The sequence below is a fragment of the Eleginops maclovinus genome, chromosome 16 (assembly GCF_036324505.1).
Source record: "Eleginops maclovinus isolate JMC-PN-2008 ecotype Puerto Natales chromosome 16, JC_Emac_rtc_rv5, whole genome shotgun sequence".
Taxonomy (NCBI): Eukaryota; Metazoa; Chordata; class Actinopteri; order Perciformes; family Eleginopidae; genus Eleginops; species Eleginops maclovinus.
The window spans coordinates 8,923,148-8,948,995 of NC_086364.1; the positions used below are offsets into that span (position 1 = coordinate 8,923,148).

At 40.0% G+C, this 25,848-nt stretch overlaps 3 protein-coding genes across 7 annotated transcripts; 1 reads left to right on the forward strand and 2 right to left on the reverse strand.

Moving 5' to 3' along the window:
- Positions 1–1,795: 1,795 nt before the first annotated feature.
- Positions 1,796–12,729, forward strand: mylk5 (myosin, light chain kinase 5). 3 transcript variants are annotated; one of them, XM_063904521.1, is made up of 17 exons: positions 1,796–2,243; positions 4,160–4,309; positions 5,252–5,404; positions 5,615–5,797; positions 6,200–6,235; positions 7,199–7,326; positions 7,839–7,992; positions 8,195–8,506; positions 8,592–8,694; positions 8,991–9,194; positions 9,298–9,515; positions 9,866–9,989; positions 10,435–10,587; positions 10,768–10,894; positions 10,975–11,062; positions 11,197–11,337; positions 11,631–12,729. In XM_063904521.1, exons 1-17 carry the CDS (start codon positions 2,120–2,122, stop codon positions 11,834–11,836), a joined length of 2,604 nt encoding a protein of 867 aa, XP_063760591.1. In that variant the 5' UTR covers positions 1,796–2,119; the 3' UTR covers positions 11,837–12,729. The 3 variants fall into 3 exon arrangements, with proteins under 3 accessions (XP_063760591.1, XP_063760590.1, XP_063760593.1); XM_063904520.1 differs by having other exon boundaries at positions 1,797–2,255; XM_063904523.1 differs by lacking the exon at positions 1,796–2,243 and having other exon boundaries at positions 4,161–4,308; positions 5,247–5,404.
- Positions 12,730–14,375: 1,646 nt separating this feature from the next.
- si:ch73-141c7.1 (coenzyme Q-binding protein COQ10 homolog, mitochondrial) lies at positions 14,376–17,694 on the reverse strand. The gene is made up of 5 exons (XM_063903180.1): positions 17,475–17,694; positions 16,657–16,812; positions 16,112–16,304; positions 15,879–15,974; positions 14,376–14,840 (listed from the first exon to the last, which is right to left on the reverse strand). Exons 1-5 carry the CDS (start codon positions 17,576–17,578, stop codon positions 14,688–14,690), a joined length of 702 nt encoding a protein of 233 aa, XP_063759250.1. The 5' UTR covers positions 17,579–17,694; the 3' UTR covers positions 14,376–14,687.
- A 244-nt stretch (positions 17,695–17,938) lies between these two features.
- On the reverse strand, positions 17,939–25,537 carry hsd17b1 (hydroxysteroid (17-beta) dehydrogenase 1). 3 transcript variants are annotated; one of them, XM_063904214.1, is made up of 7 exons: positions 25,521–25,537; positions 20,990–21,116; positions 20,612–20,773; positions 19,960–20,139; positions 19,703–19,796; positions 19,439–19,622; positions 17,939–19,145 (listed from the first exon to the last, which is right to left on the reverse strand). In XM_063904214.1, exons 2-7 carry the CDS (start codon positions 21,084–21,086, stop codon positions 18,990–18,992), a joined length of 873 nt encoding a protein of 290 aa, XP_063760284.1. In that variant the 5' UTR covers positions 21,087–21,116; positions 25,521–25,537; the 3' UTR covers positions 17,939–18,989. The 3 variants fall into 3 exon arrangements, with proteins under 3 accessions (XP_063760284.1, XP_063760285.1, XP_063760283.1); XM_063904215.1 differs by lacking the exon at positions 25,521–25,537 and having other exon boundaries at positions 20,612–20,804; positions 20,904–21,227; XM_063904213.1 differs by lacking the exon at positions 25,521–25,537 and having other exon boundaries at positions 17,940–19,145; positions 20,990–21,231.
- Positions 25,538–25,848: the final 311 nt, after the last annotated feature.

A 25,848-nucleotide genomic window follows, 5' to 3' on the forward strand; every position in this document is an offset into this window, starting at 1 on the left:
TTTGGGGTTTTTACATGTGTACTGATGAAAATGTTTCAGGGTATTTGTTCTAACTTTCGTAGGAAAATGATTTTTTCCAACATTTGTTAGGTTTCATGTCTACTCACATTGCATTACTTTCACTTTTGATGCATTACAACGATTCCTATCCAAGGACTGATTCCATTTATTCACTCTGCTGTGACTATCTGTAGTCTACATCTCCCCCCTCATGTTTAGATTCAGGAGTCATGGTGGATAGCTCTGCAAAGACAGCGGCTTTTTTTGTTTTATCAATGCAATCGTTCACATCCATACCAACCTGCTTGCATACCATCATTTAGAGCTGCAAAATCCAGACAGGGCAGTAGATTAATGGGTCAGTCGGCATGCCCCCTCCTGGCCTAGACTCTATTGTGTGCAAGTGGCCCTGTGCCTGAATGACATTAATTATGCTCCTATGAGCCAATGCTCTGTGGGAGAGATGCAGCATTACCACTGTTTCCTCTTAATGAGCAGCTCTGCAGCGTCAGAGTCTCTGCCAACTTTCATTCTGAGTGTTTTCTTTATCACAGGAAGCTGTCAGATATAATTTAAAGCTTTGAGTCAGACCTCATGAGGTAATGTGTCAATCATAATGTGCAGCTCGTAGAAAAATGGTCATTTGCTTTGGTACTTTGACAAAGTTCTCATAATAGCGAAACAATTATTAGCTTCACCTGCAGGGCTCATTAACACCAAAGCTAACAGATCGGAGTCCTTAAATGAATCACTAATACAGTGTTGGTGTTTGAGGTGCCATGCATAATATGACAGCTTTTCTTGTGGATTCATCAGACAGTCATAACTTTGCAAGGTGGAGCCAGTGGCTATGGGGGTAATTAACAAGGCGTGTATGAAAAAGGTTATATATTTTTTAGAATAGTTTGGTAATCAGTTGAGTAACTCTCATTTTTTATAATACAACATGAGTGAAATCAAAACAATGACATGGGGATTACACTTGAAAGAATATGATATGAAGCAGAGAATTAGTTGGGATACTTTCAGTACTTTGAATACAGCTTCTGCTATTTTTGAAAAGGTATGAATTCCACACATTATGCCAAAATGTACTTCTAAAACTAAATGTATTAAAATCATCCTGACAATGGTGACTCTGTGTGTTCAGCCTTTTTGTAAATGTTTGATTTGGGAATTCCTCCCAGACAGAAACTAAAACAAGGCCCTCACAGTGCTTTTCTCTGTGATCACCGATGTGGAATTTAGGGTTCTGGGATGGGAGAGGAACGAGATGCTATAATCACCTCAGAGGCCTTCAGCTGTGTTCACTGAGGTTGATATTTCCTCCCATCCCATAATGTATAATGTAGATTGTGTGATCTGTAGGGTCTAAACAGCAAGTGTACATCACGAGAACAACAGCAGGCCTCTTGAGACATCCCTGGTTTCCATAGCAGCAGGTGGATCTGTTCAAGTGATGCTGTTTCCGTGGTAATTTCCCCTTGTGTGTGCTGGGATATACTGTACCACAGCTGAATAGGATTTACAAGCCTGTCATTCACAATCACATGTTTAACAATCCTCAGGCGTGAAATGAACCTTTGCAGCGCCGGCGTCACTGACATCACAAAGTTCAGTTGCAGCATTGATAAGTGAGAGGGCAAACAGGGAAATCAATAAACAGCAGCGCATTCGACAAACAGCCTACAATACGACCTTTGGCTGGGCGGGTAGATAAGTCCTCCCTCCTTTCCTCCCACTCTCCCTCTTTTCTGCCTTTCCTTGTTTATGTGCCATGTGTGTCAATTAGCCTTGGTAATAAAGACAGGGGTTTTAGCAGTGGGTGGGGGATTTGGTATTAGAGTAACTTTGACAGATAAGGCTGTTTTGCTTTTAAAAAAAGGCCAAAGAGAAAAATGTGTGATGTAGGTGGAGTTTGTGTAGATAAGGGGAGGGTGAGAAAAGAGAGGTGAATATGTTCAGAGAAGTGTGAGGGAGTGTTGGTTCTACAGAAGAGAGAGACAGACAGAGCTGCAGAGGCAGTGACAAAGAAGGGAAGTGTGATAATCAGCCTGGGAAATGACTGTGTGAACTATTTGTTTTTCCGCTCAGAGGCCTGTGGTGTTCTTGAACAGAAATGAATGGGGATGGCAGCAAACAGCATTATGTGTCAACCTTCAGGATGCACATCAAGCCCCCCCGTGCATCGCCTGCACCAGGGAATGGCCTGGGAACTATTGACAGCAGGAACGCAGACAAATGTACTGTCACAGGTGAGGGCTGCATGTGAGAGGGAGAGAGGAGGTTTATACTTTCAGGATGTGTGTTTGTGTTGGAATGAGCTCAACTGGTAGGAATTATGTTTTAAATGTCATGTTTGAATATACAAGTCTGAACAAGTTGATGACTCTTGATAAAATTAAAGTGCACTATAGAAACACCATTGCTTATTTTGTCCTGTTATTAGTTTTATGTTTGTTGTTTTTCTAAGCTAATATTCAGTGTTATGTTTACATGCACACATATTCTGACTTGACTGATATGCATGTCCACAATGAATATCAAATATCGTAAGTAAAAAATGGTGTTAATAGCAATAATAACATAAAGTGAAACTGCTTATCGCGCAGTAAAATAGTTACTGTCGTGGTCTTACTATACTTAATATGTGTTTGGTTTAATATTACTGCACCATCATTGTGTGTCAGCTAACAAAAACAGGCCTGTTTTCATCTTCGTGACAATGCATTTTCAGCAGATTCGAGAGCCTCAAAACTATTTATTTGGATTAAAAAGCAGATCAGATCTCTTCCCAAACATTTCAGTTGATCATAACCATTCCAAATAAACACATCTGGAGATTCTTGTTCTTTACTGTGCAGGAAGGGGCATAGCAACAAACTCTGTCAGGCTAACGTAGTGGTGTAGAAAGTACAATATACTACCCATCCTAAATGTAGTGGGGTGAAAATATAAAGTTGCCTACAATGAGTTATTGAAGTAAATTCAAGTACCTCGAAAGTACAGTAGTCCAGCAGATATACCCTTTTTTTCAGTATGAATCGTCATCGGGAAGATGTTATCACCCACATTTGTCAGATGTGTCAGTGGCAGATGACTATCTTGTACATTATCTATGTCAAAACATCAGGAACCAATAAAAGCAGACTTGTTGCAGCATGGCCATGGCCATCTTCATAAGCAGAAGAGCAGCCTGTAAGCCTTTAGTTCAGCTTATCGGTTAGCACTGACCTGCCAATGAAAGCTTTTAGGTCTGCGTAAGTCTTGTTAAAAAACAGGGTCAAAGTGTCATGGTATAAATGGTGTGAAAATCCTCCTCTCAGTGTGTCTGTGTGCTGAGGTGCTGCTCAAAGCACTTGGCTTGATTGACCAGTGCCAGTCTCCGGCTTCATAGTGAATATTTGACGATTGTAATCTCTGACTAAAGGTTGATTGTAAAAACACCTTTGTTGTTAAACCATAACTAGTTTACTGTGCATGGTATTTATAACCTCTTTTACACAATGTTTCAAATAAGTTACTTTACCACAGCTGCAGACATCTGTAAAAACAATGCATTTCACTGGTGATACCACTCAATATCAGCCTGTGGTGCAGATAATGTGCTTTTGATAAATGAAGCTTCACTACATCAGGGGGAGTGCAGATCCTTGGTGTACCCAACCCCGTGTTTCAAGCAAGGATTTATCTCTGATATCATTAAAAAAATAAGAAAAAGCACAAAAGCAGATGTCTAATGTCAGTACTTTGGTATGTTTTGGGCACTGGAGACAAAAATCCATGTGTGAGAAAGAAGGAAGAACAAAATAAAATGTGTGAGAAAAGTGTTGTGAACTACTTGGTAAGTTGAGGGGATTGAACATACAGTACACACCTTTTTACGCCTGTAGCACTTCTAGTGGGTGTTACTTCCAATTTAAGACTAGAAACAGAGTATGAGTGTGATGATAAAAGGTGTGAATTCATGTTAACACACAATATTATAAAGTTTGTGGCCAAAATGTACGTCAAAAATATATCCAAAAACTGAATTAAAGGACTAAAATAACAAAACGTGATTTATCTAAACCTAATAGATGCAGTTCTGAGTGTGTGTTGCTCATGCTTTCTGTATCTGACCTCTCACCTTTTTTTCACCCCTCTCCTCCACATTCAGGGTCTCTTAACCATTCCGCTCGTAAACTTCTGGATCCGCCTGTCTTCATAGAGCCGCTGCAGGACTGCTGCGTGGACGAAGGAAATGACATCACACTGCGAGGGGCTCTCACTGGAAGTCAGCCTATTCAAGTGTCGTGGTTGCACAATGGTGAGAGTGAACAATTTAAACTGCTGCATCTTAATTATTTGCCTGGGGTCAGATCTTGACCTAAAGTAGAAGGCCCTTATACAGTCAATAGCATAGCACAAGTGAGTTCCCTTTTTTAAATAAGAAGAACTCATACTTTCTTTTAGAACAGGTCTTTATCTGACCAGTAAACTCTTGAACTCTTTAGTTTTGCTTAAATCAACTTTTTGCTATTAAGATGTACTGTTTTCTCTATGTGCTTGTCCGAACACAATAACGCTTATTTAACAGATTATTCTACTGTATGTTTTCATGGCTGGAACTTTACACTAATTGTCAACTTTCTAGATGTGTTTTGACAGATTTTCTACACCCTTTTGACACTTAACTAAGATTGAAATGTTTCATGGTCATTTTGGAGGGATATCTATCATAAATAAAACCAAAGTGTTCAAGAGGAAACTGCATTTTAAAGCGACCGTATTATGGTTTTTTGGGTTTCCCTTTCCTGTATTGAGTTTCTCTCCCACACACTCCCCCCCTGCCTATCACGCAGATTGTGGTCCTTTGTGCTTCTATTGGCTAGCTGCAACAAATTTTGTGTTATATGCTAAGGGCCAGGACAACTATAAGCGGTTGACCAATCGCAAAAGAGCTAACCAGCTAACCATTCAGAGCAGACGGGGCTCTGGTTTCAGACAGAGGGTGAAAAGAGGTGCTGCAGCACAGGCAGTATGAGAAAAATAAAAAAATCATGGAAAAATTTCACAGTAGAGGCATACAATATAATGATTGACTAAATAATGTATAATGTAATAATGTTAGGAGCATAATAGGGCCCTTTTAAACCCTTCTATAATTGGTGTCAATATCAGCCCTTCCTTCCCTCACATGATTTTCCTTGTGCATTTCACTAGCCAGAGAATGCGAGTGTTTCTATTTTTTGTTTCCTCCTATGGGCAGGTGAAGTGGCCCGCTTTGGAAAACCTTCCTTCAATGGTAAGGAGATGAGTTTTGTGGTGCGAGAGTGTTTGCCTGAAGATGCTGGTGCCTACACATGCTTGGCAGAAAACAGTGCAGGGAAGACTTCCTGCTGTGCTGCTGTGTATGTCAGAGGTGAGGATGGAGAAACTGGGACACACTAGAGACTGGTTTATAATGGACACAAAATAAGTCCACAACACAAATTTGAAGACCAAAAGCTCTGCTTTTGCAAGTTACAATTCAATCTGTCAATGTCTATTCTGTTAGTTACTCTGGTCCCAATAATTAGGAGTTTCAGTCTAATGTTTCTCTTTCTGTTCCTCTTACCAACAACCAATCCAGACTTTGAAACTATCTGCGGCTCGCCAAGTCGTGTCTCAAATATCCAAACTTCTGCATCCAAGAGCATTGTGCCAAACGGAAGGTCACCACAGTCTCCCAACCACAAGCAACAGAAGACCAGAGGATCTATTTGCTCTTCCACTTCAGGGTCTGATAAGCTCAGCCCGGTCTCCAGTCCAAGAGGTAAATCATTCATTTCCCATATTGAATATACTGTACAATGCAGCTTCCTTCCTCCCTTAAATGTTGTGATGCCCCAGCACATGTAAGGCCTCTCTTGCATTGTTTTAATTTCTTCCGGACATCCATGTTAGAGTGTTAAACAAATAGGAAACGCATCATTTCCAGTCCTTGTGTGATTGGTTGTCGGGCTATACGTCCGCCAGGCAGGGATAATGTAGGACTTCCACAACAATGGTACACCCACTAAAGGTTCTTGGTCCCAAGTGAGCACCATGTAGGGAAGTGAACAGTGCACAGTACAGTAAGACTTCATGGGTGTGTGAACAGATAGCCGTAGAGCAGAAGGGCAGAGCCACACCTCCATCATACTAAAACCTACCTGCGCTTCATCTGTCTCTGCAGAAGTCATCCCGAAGAAGAGAGCCAACTCAGCGACAGGTGAGAAACCTTTTTCCTCATTTACTATAAGCAATGCACCTGTCTTTCCTTCGTCCACCTGCACATCCATTTCTTATTATTCATTGCTATATTGTCTGATTTCTGCTTGTTCATGGAAATTGAAATTTTCCATTACAGCCTTTTTTGTGTGTGAATTGCTTCTGATTCTCTTGTGGTTTACCCAGAGCTTACTTTTTGTCCAGCCTTTGTTTATAGAACTAATGTTTACTAACTCTGATCTATTGTTCTCCAATTCACTGGAAAACCTTAACCTCAGGGTGTAGGCTGCAACAATAAAAAAAGATAACACAATAAGGTCTGAATGTTTGTCATGAGTGCGATAGTTTGCTTTTAAAACATGGTTTGATGGATTAGAAAAAGTGGAAGCATTGGCTAGACCGTTAGATCCAATAATTTAGCATGCCTGTTAAATAGATACATTGTAAAGCCTATCAGATTGTCTCTAGTCAAATTCTCAACTCTGATGCCACAGTATTTGAATACTGACCGTTTGAGAGATGATGTGGACTCCATGCTCATATATGGACTTTTTCTAGTGTGGTAAGAATAAAGAAACACAATGTGTTTGCTCTATATTTGTCTAAGTAATTGGTTCTATATTTAAAACCAGAAGTGGGATTCATAGGTGTCTTCTATAGGGAACAAGTTTACCATTGTTGAACACGCTTCAAACCCAGGTAGTGGTTGAACTTGTGTTTTGTCTTTGTTTCCAGTTGAGACACTGAGTTGGCTGTATGATAATAAGGGTTTTGGGGCAAGTAACACACTCCTAGTCTTACAGTACAAGACAAACCACATTTACATTCTCCCTCCCCTGACTTGGTGTCTGCCTTTATCTCTCTCAGGCACAGTGCTGGATAGTTTCCTTCCAGTGTGATGTAAGGCGTTCAACCTTACCAAGGCTCCGAGTCAAAACACTCACTTTGTCATTCTTCTTTGCAGGTCCAGCATTACATTTTGAAAATCCTCCTCAACACCTCAAGGTGAAGGTGGGACAAACTGCCAGAGTGACGTGTTTCTTCACTGGAAGTCCTCCTGTAGTGTCGTGCTGGATCAGAAACAAAGATCAGGTATTTTCATTTTATTAACGAGATCACATTTCATTATTATGTAAATGTTCTACATTATTAGATGTCCTTATTCAGAAGACTTAGTCCTTTATTGACCTCTTTCAGAGAACCTTCTATCAAAAGTGGATGAACATATTTGTTTTTTCTTAGTGTAAAAATAAAGAAAAAGTTTGAATGTTGAATTTTAAGATAGAGGTAGATTTTGGTGGGATAGAGGAAGGAGGGGTGATTTTATTAGAAGTTGATATAGAATATAAATATTATATTGAAATGGAGAATTAAAAAATGTGTAGGATTTTCAAAGCATACATTCCTCTTTAAATGAAATTACCTTTAAAAAGGGATGCTTTATTTGCATTTAATGTATCAACTGATGGTTATATATTGAACTCTGTGCCTTCTGTTTAATTTTTCCAACTATTGGACATTTTCAACAGAATAATTTGTATTGGCTTGATTCATAAAAATGAAACTCTCTTTCTGTCTCTCTCTTGCGCACTTCATATGTGCAGATAGTGGATGGTCCAGAGCTGTGGTCAGAAAACACAGATCGGAGCAGTACACTGGTCATAGCAGAGGCTAACCCGCAGTACACAGGCCGCTACATTCTTGTAGTGAAGGACCGCAAGAGCTCAGCACAACACATAGTCGCTCTTTCTGTCATAGGTAAGGCAACACACACACACACACACACACACACACACACACACACACACACACACACACACACACACACACACACACACACACACACACACACACACACACACACACACACACACACACACACACACACACACTGTCAGGAGAAAGTGATATAAGTTTGTAGTTATCTGACCCTTTATTTATCTTATTATATACCAACCAGAGCCCCCTCAGCCTCCGGCCTCCTGTCCCGTGATCTCCCTCATCTCTGCCAGCAGTCTTGTGCTCTCCTGGTCCGGCCCTTGCTACGACGGCGGCAGTGCTGTCCTAGGTTATGTGGTTGAAATAAAGAACCAAGGACGTGTTGATTCTGGGGATTGGGCAGAGCTCACCGGCCAGTGTAAGAGTACCTCATACAGAGTTTACTCGGGGCTGCAGCCTCAACAGGAATACTGTTTCAGAGTGAGGGCCTACAACGCTGTGGGAGTCAGTGAGCCAGGCCCAGTGTCACCACTGGTTAGGATGGAGCAGAATGGTGAGGCAACGGAGGTTATCAAAAGGTTTCAGACTAATTATTGAGGTTCATATTACAGCTGGTGTGCCTTTGTGTGTGTATTTAGACAAACCACAAGATCAAAAAAACCCAGAAGCGTACTTCTGCGTCACTGTTGACTCTTCACACAAAGTCACAGATCATTACAGTCTGCAGGAGAAACTGGGAATGTGAGTATCTGTCAGGCACAAACATGTTTAAACCGAGTAGTTTTGAAACGCAATTTCTTCTGAAGCTGGTGACCTGCGTGGAATTGGGGAAATCCGCCAAGTACAACACAGCATATAAAAATACATGTAGAGACATGATTCTTGTTGTGAACAACTACATTGATTGCAATGACAAGAAATGTTGGGTGCTGTTTCTTTTTGACAGTTAACGGTAAACAATAATACCAGAACCCAAATGAAATACTGTTTAACATTAAGGTCTCAAATATACAAAAATAAATGTGTTTCTTCATTAGGGGAAAGTTCGGCCTGGTGTTCAAGTTAACCCACAAGGAAACAGGACGTGTGTATGCGGGGAAGTTCTACAAAGGTCGACGCGCCAAGGAGAGGGAGGCCGCTCGTAAGGAGATAGAGCTGATGAACTACCTCCACCACCCCAAACTGGTGCAGTGTCTCGCAGCATACGACCACAAGCCTGAGATGGTCATGGTCATGGAGTTGTGAGTATCATCCAGAAAGCCAATCGATGTAGGAAACCTGCAAATTTCTGGTTGCATACAAAGAAACATAACAATGCCTTGGCTGTGGTTTGTGTGTCTGCAGTATCGCAGGCGGGGAACTGTTTGAACGCATTGTGGACGACAGTTTTGTGCACACTGAGCTTGCTAGTGTGCGCTACATGCAGCAGATCCTGGAGGGGATTGCCTTCATGCATCAGCAGAACATTGTCCACCTGGACATCAAACCTGAAAACATTGTATGTGTTGACACCACTGGCACCTCCATAAAGATCATTGACTTCGGATTAGCCTGCAGGCTTGGTATGTGAATATCTGTCCAAAATATCATCACTTCATTGTTCATCATGAAATTGTCCTAATATGCACGCTAGTTCTTTGAACACTAAATTCTAAACCTTGAATCCAAGGGGATATACAGTTTGAAGAAATTCCTGAGTTGTTGTGTTTTACGAGGAAGGGATGGAATGAGGTCACAGTGACCTTTGACCTCCAAAATGTGATCTACAGCCTTAAATGTTTCAAATTTAAAGAAATTCCCTAGAGGCATTTCAGAGGTATTGCGTTCACAAGAACGCTATGTACAGTCAGGAGAGTTGTAAAACATAGTATCACCAGTGTGGATGCATAATTATGTGATTTATGTTTAACAGAAGGGGACACACCACTGAAGGTGATGCATGGGACTCCCGAGTTTGTGGCACCTGAAGTGATCAACTATGAGCCTGTGTGTTTGACCACTGACATGTGGAGCATAGGAGTAATCTGCTACATATTGTGAGTCACACTGTCCCTTCCATAGCTCTTTCTATATTTAGTTTGACATTTCGGAAAACACACTTAGGGTGCAGACAGTTGGAGTTTATTACCTTTCAACAGAAAAAAGCTATCTCTTTCAAGTCTTTGTGCTAAGCTAAGCCAACCTGCTCCTGAGAGTGGTTTCTTTTACGCTAAAGACAGGTATTGAACTTCTCATCTATCTCTTAGCAAGAAAACAAATAAGCAACTATTCCTAACTAAATTGGTATTATCTAAATAATTTTAAAAAATGCCCTTGATCAACTGAAACCTGATAACAACTTAATAATACATAATAGACTGATAAGACTGGGCTGTTGGTGTAAGTCGTGATGGGGCTTCAGCTGTTTGAATGACTTCTAATGCCACCTAGTGGACTACAGTTGAAACCATGAATGTAATGTTTTTTCTCTTTGCTCCTCAGACTCAGTGGTGAGTCTCCATTCCAAGGTAACAACGACGTGGAGACCCTCTCATTGGTCACAGCTGCCCAGTGGGAGTTTGACGAGGAGAGCTTTGATGAGATTACAGAGGAGGCAAAAAACTTCATCAGCTCGCTGCTCAGCAAGGACACCAGGTCATTTCACCACCACACACACAATGTACAGATTACAGTATTATCTGATTTATGGAGCAATAAAAAGACATGTTAAAAGTCCCCTTTGTAAAAACCTTTGACTAATATTCGAAAGGAAACAACAGGATGTATAAACCTGTAGCGTCTTCCCTTAACCACCTGTAACACTGTGTTCCCCAGGCGGAGGATGACATGTGAGGAAGCACTTGCACACCCCTGGATGGCATTTGACTCTGGAGCTGTTGCCACCACCAAGAGCCTGTCCAAGGAGAAGATGAAGAGGTTTCTAGCCAGGCAGAAGTGGAAGGTCTTTAAGTACTTTTATTCTTTTCTGTGAGTTTGAGGTGTTGTTTTTTTTTCTGATCCTGGCCTTTTTTTGTAACATAGAAAGCAGGGAAAGCCTTGTTAGCACTGAAGAGAATGGCTCTGCTGTCTAAAGGTGACAGCTCTGTCTCACCTACCAGCCCTGGAGAAGGTAGGACAAATCACATTCCGATTTTATCTCCTTATCAGGATAGTTTTACTTACCTGGTTTAAAGTTGAAGGACAACAATCCTGGGGTTTTCCCCCACTCTCTCACTTCCTTCTTATTTCCCCTCTCTATCCCAGATTTACCCCTGAGCCCAGAGGCGGAGCATGCCCTGCAGTCTCTTGAGCGCAAGATGCAGGGGCCACCTAAGTTCACCCAGAGCCTGGAGGACCTTACAGTAGCTCAGGGATCCCGTGCCCGTCTCTCCTGTCACCTCACAGGTACACTCAACAATGTTTTCGTCTTTATGACTATATGCATTGTTCACAGCAGTTACTTAAGACTTAAGTTAAGCAAACATATTTATCTCAAATTTGGACAATATCTAATAAATAAGCCTTGTATAACCCATATTAGACCCATTGCTTTACACAAAATGTGTCCCTTTAATGGTCAGTATTCAGGCCTGAAATACTTGCTTTTGACTTGTAACTTAAACTTCCCCTAAAAAAAAACAGAACTGCTTGTCATTCTTTTCCGGTCTTTAATCCTGTCCTCACCCCTATCTTTACAGGGTACCCGGACCCAGAGGTGGTGTGGCTGTGTGGTAAAGAGCCTGTGGAGGAGTCACCCTCAGTGCAGATAGAGTATGAAGAAGATGGCCGCTGCACACTGGTCTTAGACAAAGTGGCCCCAGAGGACAGTGATGTTTACACCTGCAGAGCCACCAATGACCACGGGGAGACGTTGTGCTCAGCTAAACTTATTGTAAAAAAGTAGATAAGGAAGGAGAGACAGAATGTAGAAACACAACATTCTCAAGAGTGCCTTCAACTGTTTTATTGTAGAATATTGTATTAAAAATGAGGACCGAACTGTGCATCCTGTACTATAGCTGGAAACAATACTTGTATTATTGTACAAAATGTATGAACAGATGAATATTGTTACAGAGCTACAAGCATATATAAAAGTTGGTATTTCTTCATTGGACTTAGATGTGTGGACTGTTTAAACCTGTTTTTTTCAGCTAAAACCAAGATTATCTTTTACTTTGCCTCATGGGTAAATATTTCAAATATTTTATTTCAAACTTATACTGGAATATGACTTTAAAAAATCCTTTGTCAAAAGCAAACAGGCCTGAACTCGCATTACAACCTTACTTGTGACTACTGATATACTTTAAGGTATATGTTGACCAGCATAGAGATTGTAAGTGCTAACAGTGCTGGTGCTGTTCATTTATTTTTATCAGAATGTTCAGGAGTTCTCAGTTCAGTCCAACTTCTATTAAAAACTACATTTATAAGTCATAACAAGCAAAGGACTCATTGACTTTGGACATTTTTTTCACTGAGCTGCTTGTATAAAATCCATCTGTTATGCAAATCATAACTTAAAAAACATGTATTGTGTATCTTGTCAGAAAAAAAAGATCCAAACCACTTCAAAACTTGCAATGCAAAGTGCGCCAAGACCGAAGTTGGTGCTGGTTTTAGTCTTGCTTTATTTAACCCACCAACATTAGATGAAAGGCATGTATGAATAGAGGTTAATGGCAATAGGTTTTTATTTATTTATTCTTTAGCTTTTACAGTAAATCATATACTTCTACTATGCTACAAAGTTCTATTGTATTTTGGAGAATGGTTAAATGTTATGAGCCCTTGTTTGTGTTTTTTTCTTTTTCTCTCCTTAACTCTTAACATACACTACCTGTTGTAGGATTGTAGTTATTTCCAGTGTTGGAGAAGACCCTCTTATACTTACATGGTGTATTAGTAGTGAAAGGTCCAATGTTTTCCGAGCCAGTTTCCATGAGAGCTGCAGAAAAGGCTACCTGAGGTTTGCCTGAGACCATGAAATCAAAACTAACACATTAGATTAAAAGTGAAAAAACATATCACATTATTTCTTTCACTTTACCTCCAGTCAGGCTCCGCAGCTCCAAGACTTATTTTTCAGTGTTCTGCAACTTCGCCTCAAGGAGTATTATTTTCTCTGCCATGTTTGCGACCTTCTCTCCCACTGCTCCCAGGTTTAGACTGGTTTCAAAGCAGCTGGACGACCTTGAGTACAGAAGGACTTTGTCATCGTTCTCACAAACTTGCCCTTCACATATGCAGCAGCTGAATGCTAGAATCAGGATTACAATCTGCTTCATCCTTGTGGTTTTAGAAACAAAACTCTGCCTTTATGCAGTCTTTCTCTGTCCAACCTCCCTCTTTTATACTTCAGCCTGTATTGCGCAAAACAAGAAACTCTAGTTTCAGGAAACACCCATCTATAAAAACCTATTATCTTTTCTGGTAGCGTTGGGAAAACACACAGAACTCGGTCAAGTGATTAAAGATAATAAACTGTAATAAACAATTGGTGTGGAGAAATCGAACACTACATAAAGCAAACATGGTTTGGTAAATGGTGAAAAGATTTAAAGTAATTGATAAAGGGAACCTGTTCAATCAGGGCATTCTGCAGTTTGTTAGCTCTGCTCCCAAAAGTCAGAGAGCACTGAATGACTTGCCTTAAAATGCCCCTTGAGGGATGAATGTATTGGACCTTAACTAATATCAATTCAGATAACTGTAAAACACAGATTGTATTGTACAGTTGCAGCTTACTTACACTTTACTCTTATCTATTTATACAAGAGGTCAAATCCAATATTTCTTTGCTATAAATGTGTATTTATGGCATTGTCAGATCAATGAGAAGTTTGGGCCTTTTGTTGAAGTGGAACCCATGTGAAGAATACGTTTGTAACTGCTGGTCTGGAAATATAATAAAGAGAGGCAAACTTTCTCTCTGTCCTCTGAACATTATTGCCACAAGAGAAACACAAACAGATTTTGTCATATATTATGTGGTAGTTGAGTTTGAATCCTTGAAATCTCACAGGAATCCTTACAGGTCCTTAGTTTGATCTTATTTTTTTTAACTCCAGGAATAACCTTTGTTATGGGGGAAACGTAAAGCATGGACACACGTAGCAAGATCGTTTGCACAATTGGTACTGTTAAAATGTGCTACACGTGTACTTTTACATGTTACGTCTCGTGTAAACAGATCATCACCTATGAGCGTAAAACCGGGAGGGAAGTATTGACTGTAGCCTCTGGTCACTTGTACTGTTCGCCACTGCTCCTGGAGGTGCGTTTTTTTATTTTTTTTCTCTCTCTCTTTAAACTCTTGAAAAATTTCCAATGAAAATGGAAATCCTTTGTGGGTCAGGCCAGGACGCTGGCGCCCATGATAAAGAAATTGAACAGCACATTAAAGTTATAGACACAATTAATAATACATGGACAGAGGATTACCAAAATAAGAGCTTTTTAATTCCACCCACGAATCAGGACTGAACAAGATATAGCTCAACACTTTGAGTTGTTTGTACAGCCACAATTATATAAGAAGGAATAAATAAATTAGCTTGTGACTGGCTTATAAATATAGTTTTTAAGTATGTCGAATGTGCATACTAATACTAAATTTAAGTATAAGACTGTGAGCAAAAAAAGAAGATCCAGCCTTCTGTGACTTCATTGTAAGACATGTTTTGACAGCAGGTATAGCAGGCTTCGGTTACAGGTGGAAGGGGATGTGGATGATGGGGGGGACAAACGACTCAAGTTGACCGGCTGCTCAATGGCACTCTCTGCTGGCTCCTGTACAGCGTTGATGCTCGTGACTCAAAGGCCTTGACCATCTGTTTAACCACTTCTTCAAAAAACACTCCTGCCAGCTGAGAGTGTAGGAGAGACTTGAACTCAAATGAAACCTAAAAAGGGAACAAGAGTAGGGCAAACACGTCAGATAAATCTCTGTGACAATCTTCAGTTGTAAATTAAATTGATTTCTTGCTAGCAGAAGTGTTTTAAACATCTACAATCTGTCAAAACAGAAACAGCAAGAGGCAGCTCCATTGGAGACCACATCAGATTGCATAGAAGTCTATGAGAAAACGTGCTTTATTCTTACTTGATTTTTTCACCTCAGTTAACATTTTCCTAACGAGTTTATGGTATTAATCGATACTTTTAAGCTCTCTTGAATAAAACATGTGGTTGATTTAGTAAATTACGGTCCAATTTAAAAGTGAAACTGAAAATAAATCACCGCTTCAGGGCGGGGCTCCCTTAGTGATTGAGAGGACTGCTACCACAGTCTTGTCCGGTTTGGGCGTTGTTCGTGTTTGTCTTTCATCTTCAACTCTTTGTAATAGGCGTTTTAAGGTCATTAAAGTTCATGTTTTAGAGGGTGATCGTAACAATGCCAAATTTAAGGCTTCAAAACAATAGTACACAAACAAACAGGTGATGTCCTGGTGACTACAGTCACAGTAGGATGTGTATAGAGGTGAAAATTGCAGATCATCAAATAAATCAAAACACAAGATGCCTGTGGCAGAGAGTCATTTTTGACATTCAGACTTGTACTACTAACAGGTTCATTGCTAATCTTTTTTTAACATGTCCTATTTATATAAATACGACTACTTCCTGGTGGACCCTGAGTTCATCAGAGCCAACATTGAGGTCAAATCGCCTGTCAGCAGGTCCTAAACACTGTTCCCAACCCTTCCTTAGAGTTGGTGAACCATTTTCAAAAGTACAGGATTCAAGACATGGCATTAGTAGTCTTTAAGTATGCTATATAATTGTTCTAGTACCATGGGAAAGTTATTCTTCCATGGTCTACTTTATTCAATTTCAATCCAGAATAAGTTCCCCTCCAATATCCTCATACATTAAATGAATGTAGTTTCTGCAAAAATCTGATTTTCTCATCTCTCTCAGGTCAAGTCAATATTACTTACATAGAAATAGACTTTGCAAGAGGCTTCTTTGGCTCCAGGGGCAAACCTCCATATTGTTTCAAGATGGCTGAAGAGGGATCCATTAGTGCACACGGCCTGTTTTAAAAGAAAATACCCTTTAATTATCTTTTGATTTCAAAAAGTCAAAGAGCATACGCTGCAGGTCAAAGTGTATTATTTGAACAAAGAGGTTTTGTAGTTGCGGATTGCTGGAGCTACCAAGACTTCCTTACCCTGACTTGGTGATTTGGGACGACGGTGACATCAGAGGTGTAGCACTCCAAGATGGGGGGGAAACCTATTTTGAGATCTGCCTGGACATCACCATTTTGTCCCCTTGTGACACGAGACTCCTTGCACCAGGGAACAAAGTGCTGGTACTGGTCCACACTGGCCACCACATCATACATCTGCTCTGGAGTAAACCTGAGAACACATTACATGAAGACAGAGGCACATCCAATGAGATTATATCTTCAGAAATGTGTGAATTGAACACATTCATTTCTAAGCATCACATTTTAGAAGATGGACCCACAAAAATGTTTCTATTACCAACTTAATTAATAATGTTCTCAATGTTGACTAATTGTAAGTTGAGATCAGGGGCTTCTTTACCATGCACATGAAGAAACCCTATATTTTGCCTTATTTTATCTTTTTTAAGATGTCTTTTGTTTACCATTACACCACTTTCAGGTAAATTCTGTATGGTTTAGAAGGATTGCTGTCTTCTTATTTCACTGCATTTCAACATTTTAGATATCAGCTCGCTCACGCTAATGTCCGGCACTCGGTGTACTCCATCCTGCGAGCACTGATGGGAGCAGTCAGGTTGATGAAGCTGCGGCTGGGTGTGTTGAAGGGAATAGTGGGGCAGAGAGGCATGCTGGCCCTTCTCCCTGCCAGGGCCCCACAGGAGCCCCACAAGTGTCTGACAGGAAGAAATGATATAGTCACATATGAATCAGTTTGTAGGAAATATACAAAAATCATCACAGGTTTATTCAGTCAGGGGGCTCAGACATGTGACTGACCTAAATTATAGTTTTGGTTAGTAATAGCACAGGTTACCATAGCATTTATGTTGTTAATGCTCATTGTTTGTTCTGTGGACAAACCGAATTCATGTATATTAACGTATGTGTATGTAAGTATTTCTCACTGAATGCAAGTGGTAACCATCCCCAAGAGGAGAAAAGCCAAGGAGCAACTTGTCTGCTTTGTTTTCAACCAAGCCTCCACTTGCTCTCTATTTACGAAGGTTATTGTTTTTCTCTTTCAGTTTTGATCTCATTAATAAAGTTGAAGCATTTTAATAGCGACTCACTGTGAGTCCCATGACTGTTGCTGTTTCTGTTTGCCAATTATTTCTTCACACGCACTCAGACCAACTTGATCTCATGCCACTAAGTCTACAGTTCATTCAAATATCAAAACATATGTAGGCTATGTGAAGAATATACATTTTAACATAGAATTCACATCGCGAGCCATATTGTGACTAGTAGAATTCAATATTAACGTTCATTCATATTTCGCCTACCTCGGCTACCTGAAGGCATCACTTTAGTAAAATCCCCGTGTTTCACTCACCTGATGTTTGCTCTTTTAACGCTCCCTCGCACAACTTTTGAGGAGTGCGCTTCAGGCATCTGCAGCAGCGCCTTGGAAAGGAAAGGAGTAATTTTGTTGGCCATGGTGAGTTTAAGTTTGAAGACTAATAAAGGTTCTATGGAGAAAAGACGGTATCTCCACCCCAGCGGCAGCAGCAGCAACCCAGCTGTTCTGACTGAGCCGCTGCCCCGATAAGCACAGCAGTGACGTAACGAGATGCTCTAGCCAATCAGAGTGAAATCTTGATAACAAAGCCTAGGATTTAAAAAAAAATAGATATATATATATCGATATATATATAGTCGTTCAAAAGACGTATCAAAGGAATGAAATTAAACAGCTTTCAAATGTCAGATTTTAATTCAAATGTTATTAAAACTTGGTGAAACACTGCACCAGAAGCCTATCTTCATACAGTCAGTAGCAAGACAGGCACGCTTCTAGTATTTGAATAAAAATCAAATGTAGGTTTTTTTTTCAAAATATTTTGCAAATGTAAATATTATTTATAACTTTAGTAGTTTTGTTATCATGGGATACATTAGACTAGGATGGAGGTACGATAAGGAATCAAATAACATACACTGACATGTATCTCTGATCACAGATCATTATTTGATTTAGAGATCATGTTGATTTAGAGATCACTGGCCTTCAAAACGGTTACCACGAGAAAGCCAAAGTCTAAATTAAACTGCGAAAGAGCTTGTGAACAAACAGTTGCATGCTGTGTGCATGATTCACCTGGACTTTGGTTTTTCAGACAAATAGAGGTTGTCATCTATATTTAGAAACAAACCAGTATTGCAGGATCTAATTCAGGATCTTTAAACTGGAATGACAGAACTTAATCAGAAAGGGACTTAAGATCCTCATTCAGTCTAATCAGCTAACCTGTCTCAGATTGTAAGATCTCATGGGCTCAACAGCCCAAGGCTGATCCAAATGTTACACAGGTGATAGATGGCGTTCCTGCTGGCCCTCGTACAGTCTTTAATCTGTTCAGTGATTCAAGTAGTTCAACCTCCTCCTCACAATTTATTTACTTTAATGCTTGATAAAAAATCATTCAGCAAACAGTAGAAAAGAAAAACAACATGCATTATCATTCATTTATGTAAAATATCATGCTTGGAGTGACAAAAAGGTTTAAGGTTGCGGTTCTCCTGAAGCACGCCCTGTGAAAATATGCCAACCAGTGTGGTGAGGACACTATCCCATGATACATCTGAAGCTGCTGTATCACTCAACATAATACTTTCTAAATATTATATAAAATATTATTATAGAATATAATATAACAACAAAAACATTGTTTATTTTACTAATCCTAACATTGTGAAAAGGAGTAGGTATACATTTAAGTGATTCACAAAAATAGAAGCCGCAGTGAGTCACAGTGCCCCCACTTTAACTCCAAAACACAAAACTAAGAGAACAACAACATATAACTCTGTACACGAAGAAAAAAAGAAGAGCAACTAGTTTGCCAAATTATTGTTCCTCAGAGGAGAACATGCTTTTGCTCAAAGCACTGATGTACCGCGAGCCACCTGGCTCTGCGGCCTTCAGTTTGGTGAGAGATGGCACGTCCCCGCTGGTGAAGTATCTGAATGCAGGGCTGGGTGACTGGATGGCTTCCAGAAATACCTTGGAGACAAAAACAAACACACCACCAGCATCAGCCATATATTTAAGATTGCCGATTAGAGTATATTTTTTAGATTGGTGTTAAAGGGTTAACCGTCCCTAAATCTGAAATGTTCAATGTGTCCAGGGTCTTATGGGAAACTTTAAGTCTTGACCAGATTTTCCATAAAATAATAAAATCTTCAATAATTATGATGATTCAACAGCAAAAATGATTAACCCACATTTGTATAATCAATTGTATCCACTAGCGTCTTCATAGCTATTGCCTTTCTCTACTGTGAACAGCATACCTTCACAATGTCCTCAGTGTCCTGTGCTGCGTTTTGGAAAACAGAGCCACAGTGCTGCAGGTATTTTTCATAGAGGTTGAGTGTGAGGTTATCGACATGTTGCAGAGATGTGTCCCCGAGCTCTGCCTTCTGCAGGTTCACTAGGAAGTCAGTGTTGACTGGACCACACTCAACAAGACTCACACTGCAGGATGAAGCATAGTTAACACTTTAAGTTGACTGTTAACAGCTTCTGAACTCAGCAAATAAGGTGCAGAGACTCACTGGATATTGAAGTGTTGCAGGAGGATTGCCAAACTCTCACATGCTCCTTCTAATGCAAACTTACTGGCACAGTACACCTCATTAAAGGGGAGACCTGTGAGAGAGCATGAAGCATGAAGATGGGTTATTTTGGCAATTTCATGCAAAGCAGCAAGCATCAACACATGTTTTTGAACATTCTGAATACATTCTTCTTAAAGCTGCACATGTGGAACAATGAGGATGATCATTGATTTTTTAACCATGTACCATCTCACCTTGAAGCCCTCCCGTGCTCCCGGTGACCAGAATGTGGCCCTGACCCCGAGCCTTCATCCCCGGCAGGAACGCCTGGATGGTCTGGATGGTACCAAAGAGGTTGACATCCAGAATTTGCCTCATCGAGTCCAAGGACTGCGCCTCCAGCGGCCCCATCAAACCCACACCCGCATTACACACTGTGAGCGGCGAGGAGATGCCCATTAACACACATTGCACAATCTCATATTCCCTCCACTACGGTACCACTCAAATGTTGCAGTTTTATTCCTGTCTTTTTGTCTTGATCTTAAGGCCTTAACTGAGGGGTTTGCCTATGTATAATTAAAAGCCAGATTTACGGAATATGTTATTCCAAAAACACGATACAAACAGATATACACAATTCCCTATATAAAACGTTTAACTATGATATGTAAACTCAATGTAACAATAATGTAGAACTGGGATTTTTTGTCAGCTCTTCATTCTTGACATTTATCCAAACTAGCATATATAATGAGATTACCCCTAATTTGCATATTTAAACATAACAGAAAACTTGTCCTGCAAGTGTACTCTGCAGGGAGTTTCCCTGTGCTCTCTGTTAGTCAACATGTTCCCCTTAGTCCCCTGTAGTGTGTCCCCTTAATAACTGACATTAGAGCATACCCAGAATGTCCATTCGTTTCTCCACAACCCTGTCTCTCGCATCCAGGATGGACTGCCAGCCGGTCACGTCCATTTGCAGGATGTCCAAAGTGTCCTTGTGCAGGCTTTTCACACACTCTATGAGACGCTCCTTCTTGGCCAGGTTTCTCATGGTGGCATACACTTAAACAGAAAGCAGCACTCACTGGCATGCCTTGATACAGAGTTCACAGTTATTTTCTGAATTTATAATCTCATCACCAGTATCCAGTTCACTATCACATTACACACTGTGTGATCAGAAGGTCATTACCTGAATAGTTCCTGACAGTAAGGCTCCCTAAGAAGGCACTTAAACACAAGAGGAATCATTTCCACGTCCATGTCAGCTGTGGTTACCTTTGAATCTTTTGTTGGGGTCGGAGGCCAGCCGGACAGCCAGACTGAGGCCGATTCCGGAGGAGCAGCCTGTAATCAAAACGACCTTCTTCTCCATCGAACCAGGATTTCACACTGCTCTGATCTGCTTCGATAGAAAGAAGCAAAGAGGATACTATCGAAAATGTCTCTGTGTTTTCACATTTTTGGCTGTCACAAGGCCAGTTAAACTTGAACATCTTATCAGCCACCTGGAGTCTGGCCTCTTTTTCTCATGTCCTTGTTAGTATAGTTGTTTTCTTTTGGTTGTTTTTTCCTGTTGAGAAAAACATTGCCGCTTGTTCATACTTGCAGTAACGTTAACTGATCATGGGTGAAGATGTGAAAATGCACAACAAATATAAGCACCAGGTGGCAGTAAAGCATCATAATATCAGTCAGAATGAGAACAATTAGACAACGATGCTGAGAATAGCCAGAGCACAATCGGTTTTGCAAATGGGTGAGTTCAAGGGAATGAAGAAGAAGGATATCTCTAAGTGTTGTTCTCATAGGGTCTCTGATTTTGGAGACCCTGCATCCTTTTCCCAGGCTTGTGTTCAAGATGAATTGTTATTTCAGTAATGACTCACTAAGAGTTAACATTTGCTGATTCTAATAATATCATTGAAATATTTCTGAGCTTTAACCGCATCTTACCAATGAAGTAGGATTGATTACTTGCACACACAGTTCCAGAGATGAAAAATGAATTTTAATTCTCAAAATGTATTTCAATTGCAATAAAATAGTCTTCCAAGTTAGTGGTTTCAGCTGATCCAAGTGCCTAACTAAGATACTTTTCATGGTCATGCCAGTTAGATTATAACAGGCAACATGGCTGTTATAAACATAATCACTTTTTAAACACATTTTTTATTACAATTATTATCAATTTTATGTATTATTTCATAAAATGTTCTTTTTATTTATTTGTATTTTAAAAAATGTATTCTTCATATATATTTTCCATTGTGTTCTTCTTGTGTTTTTGGCATTATATATGTTCATCTGAAATAAAAGAAGGCAATAATTCCTTATTGAGTTATCTCTGAAAATGATGCGTAAAAAAAAAAACCATTTGAAAAAACAAAAAGACACTTTGAGATTCTTTATAAGTCATTATAAACTTGTGATCCCAAAGATGTAGGCATTGTAAATCTGCATATGACATGTGGTTGCACTAGGGAAAACTTTATGTTAAAGCAAGAAAATGCCAAGAAATTCCAACCACAGCACAGGACTAGAAGGGTCTTTTATTCGGTAGTGAATAAATTCATCATGCCAGTTTCAAGCAGTGACTGGATAATGTGTTCTGTGAATACAAAGCATTATCATGTGCATGTGAATGAGTTTTCACTCGGTGGCAACGAATCCTCAGGTACAAAACAGTACCAGTAAGTTTGTCTACAATTACAAAAATAGTATCAAACACTGGACAAAGTGCCCTGTTAGATTACTTTTTAGATAAAAGAAGTCTCACTTATTCTCAGGGAACATGTCATTTCTTGTGCCTTATTTTTTATTGTTTTGAATTTCTTTGTCCCATACAGCTGAGCTTCTGACCAGTCAAAACAACCTGCATTGTTGTGCAACATTTCAGCAGCCTGAATCGAAAGAATTTCTTCTGCTTATGGGAGAAAACCAAGTTGGAATTTCCTGCCATTTTCTTGCGTTCCTCCGCTTGAGATGGCATCGGCTTGGCTGCTGTCCCAGAGTCTGTGGGACAGATAACAGCGGGCCTTGAACCTCTTTCAAATATCTACAACTCCCAAGCATTGTTCAAACTCTCGAACTACTTGACCTCAGAAGTTTATAGCTTTTAGCTGTTTTATTGTATCCTGTCTCCATCTATTCCTAATTTCCGTTAATAGCTTTTCTTGTTCAGGGCCATGTAGCTTGAACTGCCATAGGCGTGCACGTTGTATTGTTACTGTTCTTGTAGAAGAGGTGATGAAGCACATTGGTTGCTACTGTGTGCACATTGCTTTAACTTGAGTGAAAAAAGGAAGGAGAGTGTGTCAAACTGAGCGTTTTCAGTGCACAGATAAGCAACACTCAGTAGTATGGGCTGCATTTAATCCATTGGGTGTTTCTGAATCCATCCTGGCAGAATGGTGCAGTCTATGGTTTGGTGCAGTTGGGCATCTTGCTGCTACACATGGCAGCAAGTCTAAGTGGGTGTGCACCAGGGTCTGGAAAAGCCTTAAAAACACTACGACTGGAACTCAGTATCTGCAGACATAAACAGATTTCTAAGACAGCTATCACATTTTACAAACCGGACATCCCACGTGCACAGCTGTGTGACACTGCCTCATATTTACTGGTGGTGGAAGTGCATGGGAGGGGGCAATAATGGATTCTGCACTGTGACTGTGGTAGCTACTGCTTCAGGAGGAAAAGCACAGCAGCTTCTTGTCTGTTTATTCATGTGCTCATCCTGTGTGTGTCACATTGAGCTGTGCTTTTGCAGGGCACAGTAATGCATGAGTACATGGTGAAGGAACAATAAAAGGTTTGTGTGTTTTAATGGATGCAGAAGCAGATGTTATCGACAGGATGTCCCATGTGAGAGTGAAGAGCAGAAGTGAAACAGCTGAGGACGTGGTGTCACGCAGGTTGTGGTGGAGCTGAAATGTCACACTTTACTTTTGAACAAAGTTAAATGAGGCTAACAGTTGTTGAGGATAAGCTAAACTGAGTAATGCAGATCTTATATTTTTCTGAGATGTTGCCTCCCTTTTCAGGACCAACATAAAGCAGAAGCCTTTTGAAGCTGATATGATCAACCTGTTTCTTAATCTCTAAAAAGGGCATCAGAGTTGGATCTCTTAAGAACATTCCAGGGGCCTTTCTTTGGAAAAAATTATGACACGCCTTTACTGTAACGGCATGATCATGTTAGACTTCAAAATACGAGTTCTGACGTGTTTGCCTCCCTGACAAAGGCCTGATATCAAGTTGTGTCAAACATTTCAAATAGTTTTACAGAGAGTTCAACGAGAAGTTGCTGAAAAAAATTATCTAAAAGTAATGGTACTGCAAATGCAAAATTAGTTAACCTACGCATTGATAAAATCCATTGATGTCTGCACTATCCTTTCCCATATCAGTGACATCCTGCTCTACTCGATCCCTCACATGAATTGAAACATCGAACAAAGTCACTGACATCCTTTCATGATTAAGTTCCCTCGTTTTTCTGACCTTTGTCATATTGTTCATGCAGTAATCATGCTTAGAAGACACAAATGTGACACAAGCTTAACGTTTGGTTTGCGGTTTTTGAATTCAGACCACTGGATTTAGATATGCTATCAAGTAAAATCCCCTTTATCTCGCTGAGAGGTTTTATATAACTATGTAAAACCACCATTTAACTGCTATGGTTTGGTTTGATGGATTGGGTGATTATTTAACAAAGCATTTACATCCGATAAGTGGAGTTACTATGTCTGTGACCTTTTTTGCCCTCTATTACAAACGTTTTATTTCACTTTAATAGTTTCCATCACAATTTTCATCATACAAAACATTTGCCTCAAGACAAGTTATTTATGGTGTCTCTGCAGACTTTCTTCTATGTATGTGCAGTTGCATACAGCGTTCTCATATTAGAAGTTGCAGGGATTTGTGATTAAAATAGAAAGTATCCCGTGTTCTGTGAAACCCATCCAGCCAACTAGACAACTGGGACTAGAGTGAGGGGTCTAAAGAATACCTTTCCTGTGAGGTTTTCATGCAGGGTGATTAAAACCCAACCCTAATAGCTATAACTTTATAAGCCTACTTATAAACTGCTGCCTGATGATAGATGTGTCTCTTGTCGACAGATAGCAGGTTTACTTTAATAAAAGGTAAAGGGAGAGTCTGAGAAATATGCAGTGCAATATTCACAAGCTAATATAGAGGGAATGTGGGGATTGCTGGTAAAATCATCACGGCCGAAACACGAGAGGACGTGTGGAAAGTATGAATAGTTTTACACACATGGACACAGTCAGCACATTTTACATTTCTCATCTACACAGTATAATGCCCTGAAACCATTTTAGAACAACTAGCAATTGTACAAATACAGAGCTTGGAATTACATTAAACCAAGTTTTTCTATTAAATGACAAAATTAATGTCATTGCATCAGTTAGTGAGAAACATATTCTTGAATATAAATCGGATATATGATGTTTTCTTTGATGAGAAGGATGTTTACGTATAGATAATTTGTTTTGATGTACAGTGCAGACAATAAACATAAACATACTGAGAGTAAATACTGCAAAAGTAATGAATCATAAATATAGAAAAGAGAAAAATTATATTAAATCATTTTATCATCATAAAATACAAATACTGTAAGGGTTAATCTTTAATAAAATGGTTCTTTAGAAGGTTAGAGCTGTACAGGTTTTTGCAGAATGTGCAGGAAAATCACATCAGGGGATCCGGATTTGCGAGAGTTCACATAAAAGTCATCAATAATTCAAGTGCAAAAACATAGCAGTCCTACTGTGGGCCCTAAGGGAAGGGTCTGGCCAAACTTCATCCAAGAGCAGGGTCAAAGGTCACTCAGGATAGCGTCACGGGAGAGGATTAAATCATCATATTTCACACACGTGATATATGGGATCCTGGAGTTATGGCTGCTTGCTGGACATGAGACTTGACGTCAGCCGTCACCCTCAGGGCCGCAGCATGACCTGCCGTTTTGAAATTCCACAGAACCAGTTTGTATACAAAACCCCAGCGCTCCAGGAAGTAGCGGATTGTGTCATGGGAAATGCCCGTCTGCCTCGAAACAACTGCTGCAAGGTATTCTTTCTCTTTTTTAAATTGGG

Bases quoted from the DNA above. Each gene is read 5' to 3' on its own strand.
- mylk5 (XM_063904520.1), top strand. From the start codon at position 2,120: ATGAATGGGGATGGCAGCAAACAGCATTATGTGTCAACCTTCAGGATG. The intron at 9,195-9,297 runs GTGAGTATCATC...GTGTGTCTGCAG, and splicing joins ATGGTCATGGTCATGGAGTT to TATCGCAGGCGGGGAACTGT. The intron at 9,990-10,434 runs GTGAGTCACACT...TTTGCTCCTCAG, and splicing joins GGAGTAATCTGCTACATATT to ACTCAGTGGTGAGTCTCCAT.
- hsd17b1 (XM_063904214.1), bottom strand. From the start codon at position 21,086: ATGGAGAAGAAGGTCGTTTTGATTACAGGCTGCTCCTCCGGAATCGGC. The intron at 20,140-20,611 runs GTATGCTCTAAT...CGCCGCTCACAG, and splicing joins GAAACGAATGGACATTCTGG to TGTGTAATGCGGGTGTGGGT. The intron at 19,146-19,438 runs GTATGCTGTTCA...TTTGTCTCCAAG, and splicing joins ACACTGAGGACATTGTGAAG to GTATTTCTGGAAGCCATCCA.
- si:ch73-141c7.1 (XM_063903180.1), bottom strand. From the start codon at position 17,578: ATGGCCAACAAAATTACTCCTTTCCTTTCCAAGGCGCTGCTGCAGATG. The intron at 16,813-17,474 runs GTGAGTGAAACA...TCTTCCTGTCAG, and splicing joins GTTAAAAGAGCAAACATCAG to ACACTTGTGGGGCTCCTGTG. The intron at 16,305-16,656 runs GTGAGCGAGCTG...ATGTGTTCTCAG, and splicing joins ACCGAGTGCCGGACATTAGC to GTTTACTCCAGAGCAGATGT.